General features: G+C 47.6%; 1 protein-coding gene across 3 annotated transcripts in view; it reads left to right on the forward strand.

Annotated features, from left to right (window-relative positions):
• Vdr (vitamin D receptor) overlaps positions 1-17,824 on the forward strand; it is a 63,157-nt gene that overhangs the window by 38,984 nt on the left and 6,349 nt on the right. For all 3 annotated transcript variants that reach the window (XM_042677741.1, XM_042677740.1, XM_042677739.1), the window contains 4 exons: positions 839-969; positions 8,049-8,233; positions 8,469-8,580; positions 11,913-12,081. In XM_042677741.1, the coding sequence (XP_042533675.1) occupies positions 839-969; positions 8,049-8,233; positions 8,469-8,580; positions 11,913-12,081 (597 nt within the window). The remainder of the gene's footprint in view (positions 1-838; positions 970-8,048; positions 8,234-8,468; positions 8,581-11,912; positions 12,082-17,824) is intronic.

Consider the following 17,824-nt stretch of genomic DNA (forward strand, 5'->3'; position numbering starts at 1 on the left):
TTTCAGCCTCCTGAGTAGCTAGGATTACAGGCATGAGCCACCAGCGCCTGGCTTCCCAGAGACTCTTATATCCAATTAACCAACAAAAAACCTGGAAGTGGAACTGTAGTTCAAGTTATAGAGTGCTACCCTTGAGCAAGGAAGCTCAGGGACAATGGCCAGGCCCTGAGTTCAAGCCTAGCACAGAGAAATAAGAGGAAAAAGAAGAGGAGGAAGAGGAGGGGAAGGGAGGGGAGGGGAGGGAAGGGAAAAGAAGGGAAGGGAGTCAAGGCCAGATCTCAGTTTCCCACCGGCACATCAGGCTTCTTCTCTTCTTCTCTTCCTAGACAGCTAAAGCTATGGTTTGGCCTTGGGTATTTTCTCCTTTCTCCATGTATCAGTGTACCCATCCATCCCTGAGTTGCAGATTGTTCTGGACTCTAGAAGACTGAAAGTTGAGACTAATATTCTTGCCTCTCATTGAAAGCATTTCTAGAATACTGTACATTTCAGTATTTTCAGAAAACTCTACCAGGAAAATGTACTTGGTATATTTCCTCTGGAATTTTAAAGAGGGGAGGAGAAGAAAGGACTGTAAAAGTATGTAAAAGCAGTCATGGAACTTGAATGAGCAATAAACTGAGGAGGAACTCACAGGTGCACCCAGCCCTGTACAGGGCAACAGGGTTCACAGGGTGATCCAGGGTCAGGCTGGGCCTGCCACCCACTATGGGAGAAACAGAGATCAAGGGGCTCATGGACAGGTTACTATGGTTACCACCCTGGTAAGCTGTTCATAGTCAAGGCCAAGGATCCAGAAGGTCAGTGACCCAATTCAGGACATGTGCTCTCTCTACAGTCGTAGCATGAAACGGAAGGCACTGTTCACCTGTCCCTTCAACGGGGACTGTCGCATCACCAAAGACAATCGGCGCCACTGCCAGGCCTGTCGACTCAAACGCTGTGTGGACATTGGCATGATGAAAGAGTGTGAGTATCTGGGGGTGTGGGTAAGAGTCAGGGTTGGACTGGGGTTTGGGGAAGGCTTTGTCTGGGAAGGCTTGAACGCAGGGCCTGGGTGCTGTCCCTGAATTTTTGTGCTCAAGGTTAGCACTCTACCATACTTGAGCCATAGCTCTATTCTTCTATTTCCAGTTTGTTTTTTTTTTTTTTTTTGGTGGTTAATTGAAGATAGGAGCTTCATGGTGTTTTCCTGCTCCAGCTGGCTTTGAACCACGATCTCAGCTTCCTGAACTGCTAGGATTACAGGTGTGAGCTATCAGCACTTGGCAAAAGTAACAGATTTTCAGGAACATTCTTTTCTTTTCTTTTTTTTTCCTTTTTGCCAGTCCTGGGGCTTGAACTCAGGGCCTGGGCACTGTCCCTGAGCTTCTTTTGCACAAGGCTAGCACTCTACCACTTGAGCCACAGTGTCATTTCCAGCCTTTTCTATTTTTGTGGTATTGAGGAATGGAACCCAGGGCTTCATGCATGCTAGGCAAGCACTCTACCACGAAGCCACATTCTCAGCCCTTCAGGAATATTCTCACCCACGTTACCAATAACCTTGGACTTTGCATCTGACTCTGAAGTTAGTACTGTTCTTTGGTAACCAGGGAAGCCACTGAATTCACAAGATGCTGGAGCCGCTGGAGCCAGGGCCCTGGGCCAACCTGGGCAGGAGAGTCCTCTGTACAGCCATCCCTGCCCTACCCTGCTCTACCTCCCCCGACAGCTGCTGTTTAGAGTTTGCACTCAGACCCCCATACAGCCCTAGGACAGAGTCCATTCTTCCAAGCTATGATCCTCAGGATCTCCAGAAGGGGCTCAGATTTAAGCACCCCTCCTTCTGTCTGTGGGACTATTCGAGGATGAAATACGCAGAGGGTAGATTCCACCTGTGGCAGGAGCAAAGTCATAGGACAAGGTTTATGGAATAGGAAATGTTTCCCATGGCCATAGCTGAGAATCAGCAGCACAGTGGAGGCCCTCCACCTTGGATCCCCCTATCAGAGTCTTGATAAAAGCTCTTCACTCTTTTATCTTGTCTCTCCAGCCAACACTGGCAGCCTTGGAAGGTGTTTCCAGGCCCTCCTTCTTCCCCTTCCCCCTCCCCATAGAGCATGCAGGCAGGCCTGGACACGCCAGTGGTTCCCACCCAGTCTCTGCCCCACCCTGATCCTGTGTTTATGCTGGAGAAGAGAACAGGGATGCCCGAGGCCTGGCGCCTTATGAGGCTCCACGCACATTTTTGCTGGGGCCTGCAGTGTGTGTGTGTGTGTGGAGTGTACTCAGGTGGGCACAAACAAGGTATGATGTAACCCCTGTCTTACCTCCGGGAAGCAGTGGCCTCTTTGGGGCAGGGAGCCTGGGGTTCTGAGGCTTCAGCCATCCAAGAATGGCATGGAGCCAGGTGCCAGTGGCTCACACCTGTAATCCTGGCTACTCAGGAGGCTGAGATCTGAGGATCACAGTTCCAAGCCATCCTGGGCAGAAAATTCTGTGAGACTCATGCTCAAAGTGGATCTGTGGCTCAAGTGGTAGAACAGTTACTTGAGCACAGAAAGCTCAAGGAAAGTGCCTAGGCCCAGAGTTCAAGTCCCAGGATGTCCCCCTCCAAAAGAAGAAGGAGGAGGAGGAAGAGGAAGAGGAGGAGGTGGTGGTGGAGAAGGTGGAGGTAGTTACACAGCTGGGCATAGTAAAGTGCCGTCCCAGGAGTTAGGGTCAACCTTGCTGATGCCTCAGAAGCCCCTGGCCTGTCTCAACAGGCAGAACTTGCCCTATTAGCCTAGAATATGGGAAGAATACACAGATCATTTGAGATTGGGGTAAGAGAGCAAGTTGGAGATAGGCTGGGACTAGAATTCTACTCATGTCCCTCCTAGACCCCTTTGAGTCCCCACAGGATGACAATATCCATGGAAAGGAGCAACATGAGGCCTAGGTGCTATGTTTGGGATAGGGGCCCTTTCCCAGGAGCACCATACCACATGGTAGAGACATTCAGCCAGAAGTAACTGCCCATCTCCAGATTCGGTTTGTACCTTGGCTCCATGGAACTCTGTGACCCTGTCCTCCCTGCCTGCTCTCCTGTCACCAGTGCAGGAGATACCAAGCCTTGAGTTTCAATTAGAATAGGAATGCCAGAACAGCCAAGTGCCAATGGCTCTTGCCTATAATCCTAGCTACACAGGAGGCTGAGATCTGAGGATTGTGTTTAAAGCCAGCTCAGGCAGGAAAGTCTGTGAGACTTTCATCCCCAATGAACCACCAAAAAGCTGGAAGTATAGCTGGGCTCAAGTTGTAGAGTGCTAGCCCTGAGCACAAAAGCTCAGTGACAGTGCATAGGTCCTGAGTTTAAACTCCAGGACTGGCACTAGAAAATAGGAAGGAAGGAAGGAAGGAAGGAAGGAAGGAAGGAAGGAAGGAAGGGAGGGAGGGAGGGAGGGAGGGAGGGAGGGAGGAAGGGAGAGAGGGATATCAGACCACCACAAGGCCAGTTCTTTCCACTGTCCTGAAGTCAGGCTATCCTCAAATAGATCCTGCTCAGCCTTGCTTGCTATCTGGGCCTGGAGACTTTGGCTCAGAATTCTGAGAGCTCACTGGTCATAGCTGCTCGCTGATCCCCAGCCCCGTATGCTGTCTCTAAGTCCTAGCCTAGCACAGAGAGCAGTGTCTCATCATCTGTAAAAGCTGGGTTCCAGAAGGGGAACCCAGTAATGGAGCAAATTAAGTTGATGGTATCCGATTTCATCATGGACAGGTGTGTCTGCTTCCCAAGGAGCAGAAATTAGTAACTCCTGTAACACATTATTTGATAAATCACAGTCACATCTTCCCATGTAAGAGATGTATGGCTTAGTCCGTATCTAATCAGTGTCACTTTGATGGACGCGTCTGGACTGGGCACCCAGCAAGGAATCAGTGGTTCTCTGCTGTCATTCCAGTCTTCACACAGGGGGTGTTGGCTATTTGATGCAAGTGACTGTAAAAGGTGCTGTGATGTGAACCTGGTATCTTCTTTGTTTTTGTGGTTGGCTGGGTTTTGTTTGTTTGTGCTGGTACTGGGGTTTGAACTCGGTGTCTGAGCACTGTCCCTAAGCTTTATCACTCAAGGCTAACGTTCTACAACTTGAGCTACAGCTCCACTTCTGGCTTATTGGTGGTTAATTGGAGATAAGAGTCTCACAGACTTTCTTTATTGCCCGGGCTAGCTTCAAGCCGTAATCCTCAGATCTCAGCCTCCTGAGTAGCTAGGATAACAGGTGTGAGGGCACCCAGCTTTCTTTGTCTTTTTAAATTCAATTATTGACAAGCTTTATTACTACTCTCATTCTTCACACTCTCCAGAGGCACTGCAGCGTGTTGTGAGTTCCAGCTCTGAGGCTGGTAGCCACCGTGCCACTGAGTGCCATAACTGTTATATTCAGAGGTAGATAGCATGGTGGTTGTGGCTATTGATGCCTGAACCAGTCACCATGTTAGCTGTGTGACTCTGAGCAAGACATGTGGCCTTTCTGACCTCAGGTCCCCCATCTGTAAAATAGGGTCAATAAGAGCACTTGCCTTAAGGGTTTATAATAAGGAGTAAGTATATATGAGTCAGTGTATACAAAAAGTATCTACAGGCTGGGCCCTGATGGCTCACACCTATAATCCTAGCTACTCAGGAGGCTGAGATCTGAGAGGATCACAGTTTGAAGCCAGACCAAGCAAGAAAGTCTGTGAGACTCGTGTCTCCAATAAACCACCAAAAAATTGAAAGTGGAGCTGCAGTTCAAATGGTAGAGCACTAGCTTTAGGCAAAAAAAGATAAAGGACAGTGCTCAGGTATTGATTTCAAGCCCCAGGACAGGCACGGGGGGGGGGGGGGGGGGGGGTGAAGAGGTAATGTGTTTAGTTACTCAGTAGCCTGACATGGCATGTGTGCCATTCAGGGCAACATTGCAGGGTTTAAGCACCCTGGAGCACTCCTCAATGCCCTTTCATTAGCCAAGGACAAGGACTTCCATATGGAGGTACAATCTGCATTGATACGCTTGATATTTGGTGTTAGACTATAAGGCAAGCTCTGTGATCATGAACCTCCTGGGCTGTGGAGAAAGGTCAAGAACTATGACATGACCCTTGGCCTTAAGATTTATGGTGTAGTGCAGAGATCTTTTTAAGTTCTCACTGTAGGCTTAAAGAGTGGAAGACTTAGCCAGGCTCCAGTGGCTCATGTCTATAATCCTAGCTACTCAGGAGGCTGAGATCTGAGGATCACATTCAAAACCAGCTTGGGCAGGAGGCCTTCTATATCTCCAATTAACCACCAGAAAACTGGAAGTGATGTGATGGTTCAAAGTGGTAAAGCATTAGCCTTGAGCAACAAAGCTCAGGGACAGCTCCCCAGGCCCTGAGTTCAAGTTCCAATATAGCAACAACAACAAAACCCCAAAAATGGCTTTATGGCAAAAGAGGGCAACCATCTGGCCACTAAAGAAGGGATAGGACTGGTATAGATGTTAGGGAGAGGACACACAGCTGGCAATGTGATGTTTGAGAAAGTCATCTTCACTGTCAGTAAGGCCCAGATCCCTGGAACAGAAGCTGTGCCCAAGGATGCTGAGAAGTGAGACTAGAGTTAGGAACCATGGATAATCTTGAGCCTTCACTCTGGTTTGGGCATAGTAAGCAATGAGGAGCCAAGAAACTTTAAAAATACAAATAGGAAAACAGACCCAGGCACTAGTGGCTCACCCCTATAATCCTAGGTTCTCAGGAGGCTGGGATCTGGAGATCACAGTTCAAAGCCAGCCCAGGCAGGGAAGTCTGTGAGACTCGTATCTCCAGTGAACCACCAGAAAAGCCAGAAGTGGGGCTGGGACTCAAGTGGTAGAGTGCCCAGGCCCTGAGTTCAAGCTCCAGGACTCCCATGGCTCCAAAAAGAAAAAAGAAAAATAGCATAGCTTACTTTGGGGGCTCCCAACGTGAGCAAGGCTCAGAAGCAGGCCATTGTGGCTGACAGAAATAGGCTCACGGTGTGATGGGCAGAACCGGCCTTCTCCAGATCCTTTCATGACCAGCTCTGCCCACTCCTCAACTGAGCAGGAAAGACCAGACAGCTAAGCTTGGTTTCCCCCAGCCGGGGCCTTCCACCCTTGCCTTTCCCTGGGAAGTTCTCTGCTCCTTTCTCCCCCACCCTGTGTGACCTCTTAGGGTCTGAGCAGACACCCTCTGTGGGTGGAGGGTTGGCAGCTCCTGAAGCAGGTGAGTCAGTCATGGGCGTGGCCTCCTCTGGGCCCTCCTCTTGGTAGGGCTTACCTGGTGTCATGGAAGGGAACACTCCATCTTTTGCCCTCAATCGCTCTTCCCTGCTAGGCCTTTGGCTCAGGGTGTTTATTCCCACTCACCAGGGGCTCTCCTTCACCCCTACCCTAATGGCTTCTCTCATCCCCCTCCCCCTACCTTCCTTGAGAGGCCTGAACCAATGGACTTTTCTTGACACCTGGACTTGTGGTTCTTTTCCATGGCCTTGTGAAACGCCCCAGTTCTGTGGGCAGATGCCCTGGCAGCTCCAGCACAGAGCAAGTAGGTACAGGCTGAGAGCCCCAGTGCCCACTCCTGCCGTCAGGCTCTGCAAGCCCTGGCCAGAAGGTCTGTATGCCCAGTTGTCATGCCAGGCACCCCTGTTCCAACCCCACCTTCCAGGCAGCTCCCCAACACATTGTAGCAGATACTACTTCCACAGGAACCCCTGCACAGACCTGCATGGAGGAGCGGGTCTCCCATGGTCTATCAGCCACTAGTGACTCAGAGAAAGGGTTCTAGATGAGAGTGATGGAATGCTAGACTCTAGGAACTCTGAGAGGACACAAAACCTTCCTTGAGCCAGGCACCAGTAGCCCATGTCTGTACAGGAGGCTGAGATGTGAGGATCACAGATCTAAGCCAGGTGTACATCAAGTTCTCAAAGCAGATGGTCCTTTGAGATAGATGTTATTGCTCCCATACTTACACATGCATGCACACATGCACAAATGTATGTGTACACATACAATTACACATATATGCATTCATGGACACACTCATACATGCATTCTTTATAGGGGAAGGAACAAGAAGGAGACCTTAGTTGGGCATCGGTGGCTCATGCTTGTAATCCTAGCTACTCAGGAGGTTGAGCTCTGAGGATCGCGACTCAAAGCCAGCCCAGGAAGGAAAGTCCATGAAACTTTTTTTTTTTGGGTCCGGTCGTGGGGCCTGAACTCGGGGCCTGGGCGCTGTCCCTCAGCTCTTCAGCTCAAGGCTAGCGCACTACCACTTGAGCCTCAGCGCCACTTCCGGCTTTTTTCTTTTTGCTTATGTGGTGCTGAGGAATCGAACCCAGGGCCTCGAGCATGCAAGGCAAGCGCTCTACCACTGAGCCACCTTCCCAGCTCATCCATGAAACTCTTATCTCCAATAAATTACTCAGAAAAGACTGGATGTGGAGTGCTAGTTGGCTTTGAACACAGAGAGGCTCAGGGATAGCACCCAGCACTTGAGTTCAAGCCCCAGGACTGGCAAAAAAAAAAGCCTCCTGCCAGGCCATCCTGCTTCTCTTTTTTCTTCTTTCTACATCTGTCTTTTCTTCATAGAAAACCCACTATTTGCCAGGCACTGGTGGTTCACCCCTGTAATTCTAGCTACTTGGGAGGCTGAGATCTGAAGATCCTAGTTCAAAGCCAGACTGGACAGGAAAGTCCCTGAGTTTCTTATCTCCAATGAACCACCAAAAAGCTGGAAGTGGAGGTGTGGGTCAAATGGTACAACTCTAGCCTTGAGCAGAAAAAAAAAAGCTTAAGCAAAAGTTTGAGGCCCTAAATTGAAATCCCAATACTAGCATAAATGGATGGATGGATGGATAAAAAACAACAACAAACCAATATTCCCTATAAGTGGGGGAGCATAGGAGCCTCCTGGAACCTCAGGGTACCTAGGGAGTGTGAGGAGACAGCCAGTAGAGAAAGGTTTATATAGGGAAGGTTTTTACAGCTCAGTTCTTCCAATTCCCCCTTCTTGGCCTCCCTCCCCACCCCCCACAGTCATCCTGACAGATGAGGAGGTGCAGCGCAAACGAGAGATGATCCTGAAGCGGAAGGAGGAAGAGGCCTTGAAAGACAGCCTACGGCCCAAGCTGTCGGAGGAACAACAGCATATCATAGCCATTCTGCTGGAAGCCCACCATAAGACCTATGACCCCAGCTACGCCGACTTCGGCCAGTTCCGGGTATGTCCACCAGATGGCCAGGGACTTTGAGCCAAGCTCATGGGCAAACATGAATGCAGCCTGGCCACGGAATCTTGTTGGCACAAAATCAGGAAATGGACAGATGCTGGTCTGAGAGGGAGGCCTCCCCCCTCCTGTGGACCTTCCTTGAAGCCATTGTTGTCAGAGGTCAGGGCCAAGGCAAGGAAGGAGACCTCAAAATGGGGGCCTCTGAGACCACATCTTTCCTTTCCAGCCTCCAGTTCGTTTGGATACGAGTGAAGGGAGCCATTCTCCAAGGTCTACATCTAGCCTCTCCAAAGACTCATCCTTCTCTACTGGTGTAGATCTCTACACCTCCTCTCTAGGTAAGCAGGACTCCCTCCCCCACCCCAACTGAGCCGGGCCAGGAACCTGCCCACCTGGATAGGAGGTGGCATAAAGTTCCCCAACACAAACAGTACTTGGACACTGGGTGAGACAGTGTATGCACCTAGCAGCCCCTCTCTTACAGAAGAAGACTGGGCCTGTGCTGAGAAGAGGCCAAGTTTGGGGTGCCAGATGTGCAGGGTGGACCTTCTAAGGCCAGATTCACCCTTTAAACCATGATCTGCCAAGGCTTCCTCTGTGGGTGGTGATCTGATTTCTTTAAGTGATTTTTGTGTATCTATGTTCCAGTCCAGGGGCTTGATCTCCAGGCCTGGGCACTGTCCCTGAGCTTTTGTGCTCAGGGCTTAGTGCTCTACTACTTGAGCCACAGCTCCACTTCCAGTTTATTGTTGGTTAATTGGAGATAAGAATCTCATAGACCTTCCAGCCTGGGGTTGGCTTGAAATCGTGATCCCCAGATCTCAGCCTCCTGAGTAGCTAGGATTACAGGTACCCTGCTTTACATGATGTTTTGATTCTGGGTCCTTTCAAAGTTGATATTGGTATGGGAAAGACAAGGGGTGGGTCTCCTGGCCTGAGCACTGACCACCATAGCTCTGGGTAACTTGTCACCTCCAGCTCACCAGAGAGTTTTCTTCTAATGGCTCCTTCTTAACTTCCTTTCCATCATCCTGCCTCATCTCCCTCCTGCTCCCATCCTTTCTCCATCTACCTCTCACAATGGAGTTCTCTACTTAGGGAGTATAGGAGGGTAGGGAAGCTCTCAGGTAGGATCCCTCCAGACTTGGTGAGGCACCTGTGTGTGAATGGGGCCTCCATGCCAAGTGGACAGAGATAGCAGTTGGAGCAGACGTAGTCTCTACTCCCTCAGAAGTGACGGAAAAGGAAGCGAGCAGGTACTAAAGAGAAGCACTGAATGCCAGGCACCGGTGGCTCACACCTGTAATCCTAGCTACTCAGAAGGCTGAGATCTGAGAATTTAAATTCAAAGCCAGCCCAAGGAGATTCTTCTCTCCAATTAACCAGCAAAAAGCCAGAAGTGGAGATATGGCTCAAATAGTAGCATGTCAGCTGTGAGTAAAAAAAGCCACGTGGCAGCATGAGGCCCTGAGTTCAATGCTATGCATTCAATGTATGGATCTTGAATAATAGTTATTAAAGATTGTGTCATTTTCTGGAACATATTAGCACATCAAATTTCATTATCCTTGGGTATCTAGACTGTTTCCCAGATTTTTGGTAAGATAACACATTACTTGTGGAGTAATTTTTTTTCTTATAATTTATTTGTGGAAGTGAGATTACTGAACATATAATTATAGGCTTTTTATTTCAGTGTTTGGTATCAAGCTCAGGACCTTATGCATGCTAGACAAATACTCCTCTACTGATCTATGCCCCCGTCCTTGCTTGGTTTTGCTTTGTTTTCCTTTCCTTTCCCTTCCTTCCTTCATCCTTCTCCCTTCCCTTCATTCATTCATTCTTTCTTTTTATCATGGGATTTGAACTAAAGGCCTGACCACTGTCTCTGAGCTTTTTTTTGCTCAAGACTAGCACTCTACCACTTTGAACCAGAGCTCCACTTTTGGTTTTCTGGTGGTTAATTGGAAGGATCTCACAGACTTTCCTGCCAGCCCTGGCATTGAGCTGAAATCCTTGGATCTCAGCCTCCTGAATAGCTAAGAGTGCGTCACAAGTACCCAGCTACTTTCTTTTTGTTTTTGAGACAATCTCACTTTGTAGCCCAATCTGACTTTGAACTCACCAGGCTAGCCTCAAATTCTCCAACCTCCTATTTCTACTTCTGAGGGCTAGGACTACAGGCATGAGCCACCATGCTCAGTCATTGAAGGCTTTGACCTTTCCTGTCAAATAGCTGTCTAGATTATCTGCACAGATGTACATTTTCTATAATACCAATCATTTCATAAGAATTATAAAGAGTCCCTGACTCTATAAATACCAACATCAATCTTGCAAAGAGTCCCTGACTCTTTATAAATACCAACATCAATCTTGTTTCTAAATTATAAGTGAAAAGTGCAGATGTTTTACTTTGGAGTTCTTTGATCACTAGCAAGATTGAGCCTCCTCTTTCCCCATGGTTTTTTTTTTTTGTGTTTTTTTTTTTTGGTTGGTCATGGGGTTTGAACTCTGGTCTTGGGCACTCTCTCTGTGCTCTTCAGCTCAAGGCGAGTGCTCTACCACTTGAGCCACAGTGCCACTTCCTGTTTTCTAGTGGTTTATTGGAGATAAGATTCTCACAGACTTTCCTGCCTGGGCTGGCTTTGAACCCTGATCCTCAGATCTCAGCCTCCTGAGTAGCTAGGATTACAGGCGTGAGCCACCAGTGCCCGGCCTCGTTGGTTTTTTTGTTTCCACATTCTTTATTGGCTTTGGAGGAGGAGTGTTGAGACAAAGTCTTCTTGCTACATAGCCTAGGTTGGACTTGAACTCAAGACCCTCCTGCCTCTGCCTCCCAAGTGCTGGGATCATTTGGAACATATTCTGCCTACAAAACCATTGCTCAAGGAAGTCTTGTTTTTCCAGGTATCTCTGCCTCTTGGAATTTTTGTGTTTTCCAGTACTGGAGTTTGAGCTCAAGGTCTCATACTCTTGCTTGGCTTGTTTTGTTCAAGGTTAGCCTTCTACCACTTGATCCACACTTTCACTTCCAGATTTTTGCTGGTTAATTGGAGATAAGAGTCTCACAGACTTTTCTGCCTGGATTGGCTTTGAACTGTGATCCTCAGATCTCAATCTCTTGAGTAGCTAGGATTACAGGCATGAGACACCAGCACCCAGCTTGCCTCTTGGATTTTACCAGTTCATAAGGCTAAAAGAAGAGACACAGGGGAGCTGGGAAAGTGGCTCAGTAGTAGAGTGCTTGCCTCCCATGCATGAGGCCCTGGGTTTCATTCCTCAGCACCACATAAGCAGAAAAAGCCGGAAGTGGCGCTGTGGCTCAAGTGGTAGAGTGCTAGCCTTGAGCTGAAGAGCTCAGGGACAGCGACCAGGCCCAGAATTCAGGCCCACAACTGACAGAGGGGGGTGGGATTGGAAGTATGGCTCAGTCAGTAGAGTGCTAGCCAATGAGTGAAAGTGTCAGGTATTGAGTTCAGATCCCAGTCTTGGACCATAGAAAAAGAAAAGAGATCAGATACAGAGAGACCCTGAAGAAGCCTGGGCCTGGGCTCAGGAGTCTGGAGGAAGGCTACCACTGGTTCTGCAGCTATGATACATGTGTTCCTCTCAGAGGCAGGCAAGGGAGTCTCAGCCTTCAGTAGCTCCTCCCTGTCTTCTTCCCTAGACATTATGGAGCCCTCCAACTTCTACCTGGATTTGAATGAAGAAGACCCAGATGACCCCTCGGTGACACTGGGCCTGTCCCAGCTCTCCATGTTGCCCCATTTGGCTGATCTGGTCAGTTACAGTATCCAAAAGGTCATTGGCTTTGCCAAGATGATCCCAGGATTCAGGTAAGAAACTTCTGGAACATCTGGGGGGAGCAGACAGAATCCATGACTGGGCTAGAAGAACGCTTGGAGATCACAAATCCTCTGCTTTCCCAAAACATAGATTTAGACTTCCTAAGTCAGAGTCTGGGGGAAGTCGAGCCCAGGAGTCTGCATTTTGGATATTTAGCCCACCAGCATCACTCTGGGAGCTGATCCTGAAGGGCTCTCTGTCCCACACTTTCTGGATAATGAAATGAGGTTTAGTAGTCAGCCAGGACCTCTTTCTGGTGTCAGAGCCAGGCCTAGAGTTCACTAGAGTGGACAGTGCCTTGTCCACTCCTGTTTCCTTGACTCTAATCTTTGCATCATTCCTTCACATTCAATGGACAGTATTCCCCCACTCCCAGTTTCAAGAAGTGATAGATGAAAGCACAGGGCATATAGACTTGTTTAAAAAAAAAATGCCGGATGCCAGTGGCTCACGCCTGTAATCCTAGCTACTTAAGAGGCTGAAATCTGAGGATCAAGGTTTGAAGCCAGTCAGACAGGAAAGTCTTATTCTCCAATTAAATACCAAAAGTTAGAAGTGGAGCTACAGTTCAAGTGGAGAGTCTTAAGTGAAAAAAGGCTAAGGGACACCATCTAGGTCTGAGTTCAAGTCCCAGGTCTGGCACACAAAAATATATTTTTTTAATCCAGAAATCCAAGAGGGATGGAAGCAAAGCTTAGTAGCATGTATGGCCTGGCCATCCTTCATCCACATTCCCTTCTCCACCCCTCTAGTCCTGGGGCATGAACTCAGGGTCTGAGCACAGTCCCTAACCTTTTATGCTCAAGGCTAATGCTCTACCATTTGAACCACAGCTTCACTTCCAGCTTTTTTTTTTTTTTTTTTTTGTAGTTTAGTGGCAGACTTTCCTGACCAAGTTGGCTTCAAACCATGATCCTCAGATCTCAGCCTCCTGAGTTGCTAGGATTACAGGTGTGAGCCACCAGTACCTGGCCAAATTCCCATTGAAACACCATTTCCTGTTCAGAATAAGCCCTTGGCCAAAACAGATATAAGGAAATCTACTGGATTAGAGCTTCTCCTTTATAGATTCTAGAAATTCTTCTCCTTCATTCCAGTGTCCTAGTGTTTTAATAATACAATGTGTATAAGACATCTGAATATTCTGCAGCATTAAATACTGTTAAAAGAATAAACAACTGTCACTTTTAGTAGATACTTTGTAAGACAATTCCATCTCCCAATATATAGTTTATATATGTAGTGGGATATATATAGATCCTTATTCTTCCCAGTTCATTGTATCCACTGCCATTAGATATACACACAATGCCGTTTAGAATTAGAAAAGGATAACACAGGTGGCTCACCGCTGTAATCCTTACTACCCAGGAGGCTAAAATCTGAGGATCAGGGTTTCAACCCAACCAAAGCAGGAAAGTCCATGAGACTCTAATCTCCAATTAACTGCTAATCCTGAGAGCAGGAAAATGAGTTGACATTGGCAAATTCAGCTGGAAACTAAGAGCTGTCCTTTATTGTCTGTATGACGATCTGACCCCCTGGGTGTTGGGAATTCATAAGGCTAAACTGAGGCACTTCCCAGTTTCTTTCTGCCCTTAGATAACTGACTTTGTTATTGTATGTGTGTCACCAACACCACAGCCTGAAAGTCTCCACTGCTCTTCTGGTCTCTACTTGAACCCTCTTATTGTATTCACTTTTGGTTGCAACATAAGCACAAGGGCCATCTGGCATACTGGCAGGAACAAGTGACTGTATCTTTGGTGAACCCCACGTGCTACTGGGCCTGGTTTACCTAAACCCAGAGCCTTTCCTTGCCAACCACCAAAACATTCCATGGAGCACAAGTTCCAACTCCCTCCTCCCTTCTGTTATTATTTGCAAACTCTGTGTCTTCCAGACTCTTGTTTTGTGTAAATAGCTAGAGAAGAAAACACTTTATGGTGCAGAGTCTGCACGGCAGCACCTGGCTTCCATTCTAGTTTTGATTACCTGTCAGGCTTTGTCCTTTCTTGCTCTAGAAGGATCTTGGACAGGTAGTCCCTGAGCCCCTCAGGTGCTGATGCTTGGTGCTTGTCATTGGAGGCTATGGTTGAACGCTTGGGAAATCTGTCCTGAAAAGAAAGTTTCTCATCCTGGGTGCCTGTAGCTCACTCCTAGCTATGTAGGAGTCTGAGATCAGAAGATCATGGTTCAAAGCCAGCCCAAGAAGGAAAGTCCCTAAAACTATATCCAGTTAGCAACTAAAAAGCTAGAAGCAGAGTTGTGGCTTAAGTGGTAGCGTGCCAGCCTTGAGCAAAAAAGCTAAGGGACAGTGCCCAGGCCCTGAGTTCAACCTCAGTAGTGGCCCAGAAAAATAAAAAAATTAGGCCGAGGTGAGAGGTTTATCTTCCCAAGAAGTTGAGGACCAGTGGTTGTGTCGTGGCTTTGATCTTGCTGCCCGTAGGCAGGGGCCCATCCTCCTGTAGGAATGGAAAGGCAGGTGAGAAGTGTGTGTGGGTGAGGGAATAGGGGTAGGATGAGAATCTGGCAGGGTGGGACTGGATGGGCTGTTCTGGGTGTAACTATGCCTAAGCAGCCTTTGGCCCTGCTCCCTCCTCCTACCTCCTCTAGGGATCATCCGTAAACTTTCTTCCTTGGTAGTACAAAAGAAATTCCAGGCACTGAAGGCTCATGCCTGTAATCCTAGCTGATCAGGAGACTGAGATCTGAAGATTGTGGTTCAAAGCTAGCCCAGACAAGAAAGCCCATGAGACTCTTATCTCTTATTAATTACCAAAAGGCCAGAAGTGGCTCAAGTGGTAGAGTACTAGCCTTAAGCAAAAGAAGGTCAAGAACAGTGTCCAGGCCCTGAGTTCAAGCCTCATCACTGGCACAAAAAAGAAAGAGAAAAAGAGAAAAAGGAAGGAAAGAAGAAAGGGAGGGAGGGAGGAAAGGAGAGAGGGAGGAAGAAGGAAGGAAGGAAGGAAGGAAGGAAAGAAGGAAGGAAGGAAGGAAGAAGGAAGGAAGGAAAGAAGGAAGAAGCAGGCAGGCTGGCAGGCAAGGAGGGAGGGGTGGGAGGGAGGAGGAAAGGAAAGAGTAGATTAAGAGGACGTTGTCCTCTGAGCAGTGGAGGATGCAAGTAGGGACCCAGCACCCAGGCTGGGTCACAAGAGACCCATTGAGGGGTACAAGAGACCTAGCTCTATGAGCTAGATGCCTCAAGTTCGTTTCTAGGGACTCCTTCCTGAGTCCAAGGCCGAGGTCAGGGGTGTCATGTCCTTTTCTGGCACATCCATCCAACAAACAGCTTTCTTGTATAAACTGTGTGTGAGAGAGAAGTTGACTAGGACACACAGTCCCTGCCCTCCAGGGATGCACAGACTGATGGAAGAGATAGACAGGTAAACAATGGCTGCAAAGAGATAAAGGGCTGGGCAGAAACCTGCTTCCAGGACCGTGGGAACACAGGCAAGGAGGGGCTAGACCCTGCCCTTAAGGGTGGGAAAGACATAGACACCGCAGCGCCATGCCAGGGCACAGATCAGATGCCCCAAAGCGGCCACAACTATGAAATGACAAGGGGGCAAACCAGGGAGGAGCTACGTGGCTGTAGGAGGAGACTTCCTACCTGCTTCCCCTGGCATCAACTCTTGTGCACCACTGTTCTAAGCTTCGAACCATGCTTAGAAATCCCAGCTGAACGACTATGTTTATTGCAGCATTATTTACCATAGCTAAGATATGGAACTAATCCAGATGCCCCTCAGTAGATGAATGGATCAAGAAAATGTGATATATATATATATATATATATATATATATATATATATACACACACACACAATGGAATTCTATGCCTCCATCAGAAAGAATGGCATTGCCCCATTTGTTAGGAAATGGAAAGGCTTGGAAAAAATTATCTTAAGTGAAGTAAGCCAGACCCAAAGAAACATAGGTCCCATGGTTTCCCTTATTTGCAATATCTAGTTTATGTCTGAGTCAAGCAGAAAAGGTCAGATAAGGTGTTGTTAGGGAAATGAATCCTAATATATGTATTAAATGTTTTTTTTTCTTTCATGCGATTGTTTCTAACACATTTATAAGATTATTTCTTTGTTGCTTTGTATGTCCCTCCCCCACAGCATAACCCCTGCTTTCACTGTATTTGATGTCAGTATAATTTGTGGAGGGGAAGGGGAAAAACAAATCGTTTAAATAGGGATACAAGTGGACCCATTGCAACAATGAGATGTACAAGTCGTTATGTCGAAAACGAACTTTACAACTTTGGTGCAGGGGGAGGGGGGGCGGAGGGAGGATGGGAAGGGTAAACAAAGGAGGAGGCTACAATGCTTGATAAGAAATGTACTCACTATCTTGCCCATGTAATTGTAATCCCTCTGTACAGTATTTTCACAATAAAAAAGAAAAAAAGAAATCCCAGCTGAACACTGGTGACTCATGTCTGAAATCCCTGATACTTGGGAGGCTGAGATCTGAGGATCATTGTTTGAAGCCAGCCTGAGCAGGAAAGTCTGTAAGACTCTTCTCTCCACTAAACTAAAAAAAAAAAAAAAAAAAAAAATCCATGGGGCTGGGAAGGTGGCTCAGTGGTAGAGCGCTTGCCTTGCATACATGAAGCCCTGGGTTCAATTCCTCAGCACCACATAAGCAAAAAGAAAAAAAAGCCGGAAGTGGTGCTGTGGCTCAAGAGGTAGAGCGCTAGCCTTGAGCTGAAGAGTTGAGGGACAGCGCCCAGGCCCAGAGTTCAGGCCCCATAACTGGACCCCCCAAAAAAATCCAGAAGTGGAGCTGTGGTTCAGGTGATAGAGCGCTAGCCTTCAGCACAAAAGCTCAGGGACAATACCCAAGCCAAGTTCAAGCCCCAGGACCACACAGACACACAGACACACACACACACACACAGACACAGACACACACACACACACACACACACACACACACACACAAATGGAATGGTGATCTTGCCTGTTATCCCTGCTACAACAGGAAGCAAAAAATAGGAAGATCTCAGTCCAGGCAGGAAGTGACACTTATCTCAAAAGTAACAGCTCAGAAAAGAGCTGGAGGATAGCTCAGCAACAGATTGCTTCTCAGCAAATGTGAAGCCCTGCATTCAAATCCCACAACTTCCAAAAAAAAAAAAATCCATTAGCCATGGTGAAAAGGGACTTTTCATGTTCATGTGAAAGTTTGGTTCTGCATGCCTTCAGGGTATGAAACTATAAGCAATGGATGAATTGATCATAGCTCAAGAGAAGAATTAAGCCAGGCACTGTTGACTCACACCTGTAATCCTAGCTACTCAGAAGACTGAGATCTGAGGATCATGGTTCAAAGCCAGCCCAGGTGGGAACATCTGTGAGACTCTTATCTCCAATAAACTAACAAAAAACCTGGAGTGGAACTATAGCTTAAGTGATAGATTGGCTAGCCTTGACCAAAAGAAGCTTAGGGACAGAGCCCAAGCCCTGAATTCAAGCCCCAGGACTGGCATACACACACACACACACACACACACACACACACACACACACACACACACATACACACACACACACACACACACACACACACAAGCAAACACAAACACCAAAAACAAGTAAACCAAAGAGGCAGAAACAATCTTTTATAAAGCTGAAAGGAAACACAGGGAAAGGCAAAGCACAAGCAAAAGCAACGCACAAACTGTAACCCAAACTGTACATCACCTGTACAATAACATTT

This window comes from Dipodomys spectabilis, unplaced genomic scaffold, assembly GCF_019054845.1.
Source record: "Dipodomys spectabilis isolate Male_0828 unplaced genomic scaffold, ASM1905484v1 ptg000039l, whole genome shotgun sequence".
Lineage (NCBI taxonomy): Eukaryota > Metazoa > Chordata > Mammalia > Rodentia > Heteromyidae > Dipodomys > Dipodomys spectabilis.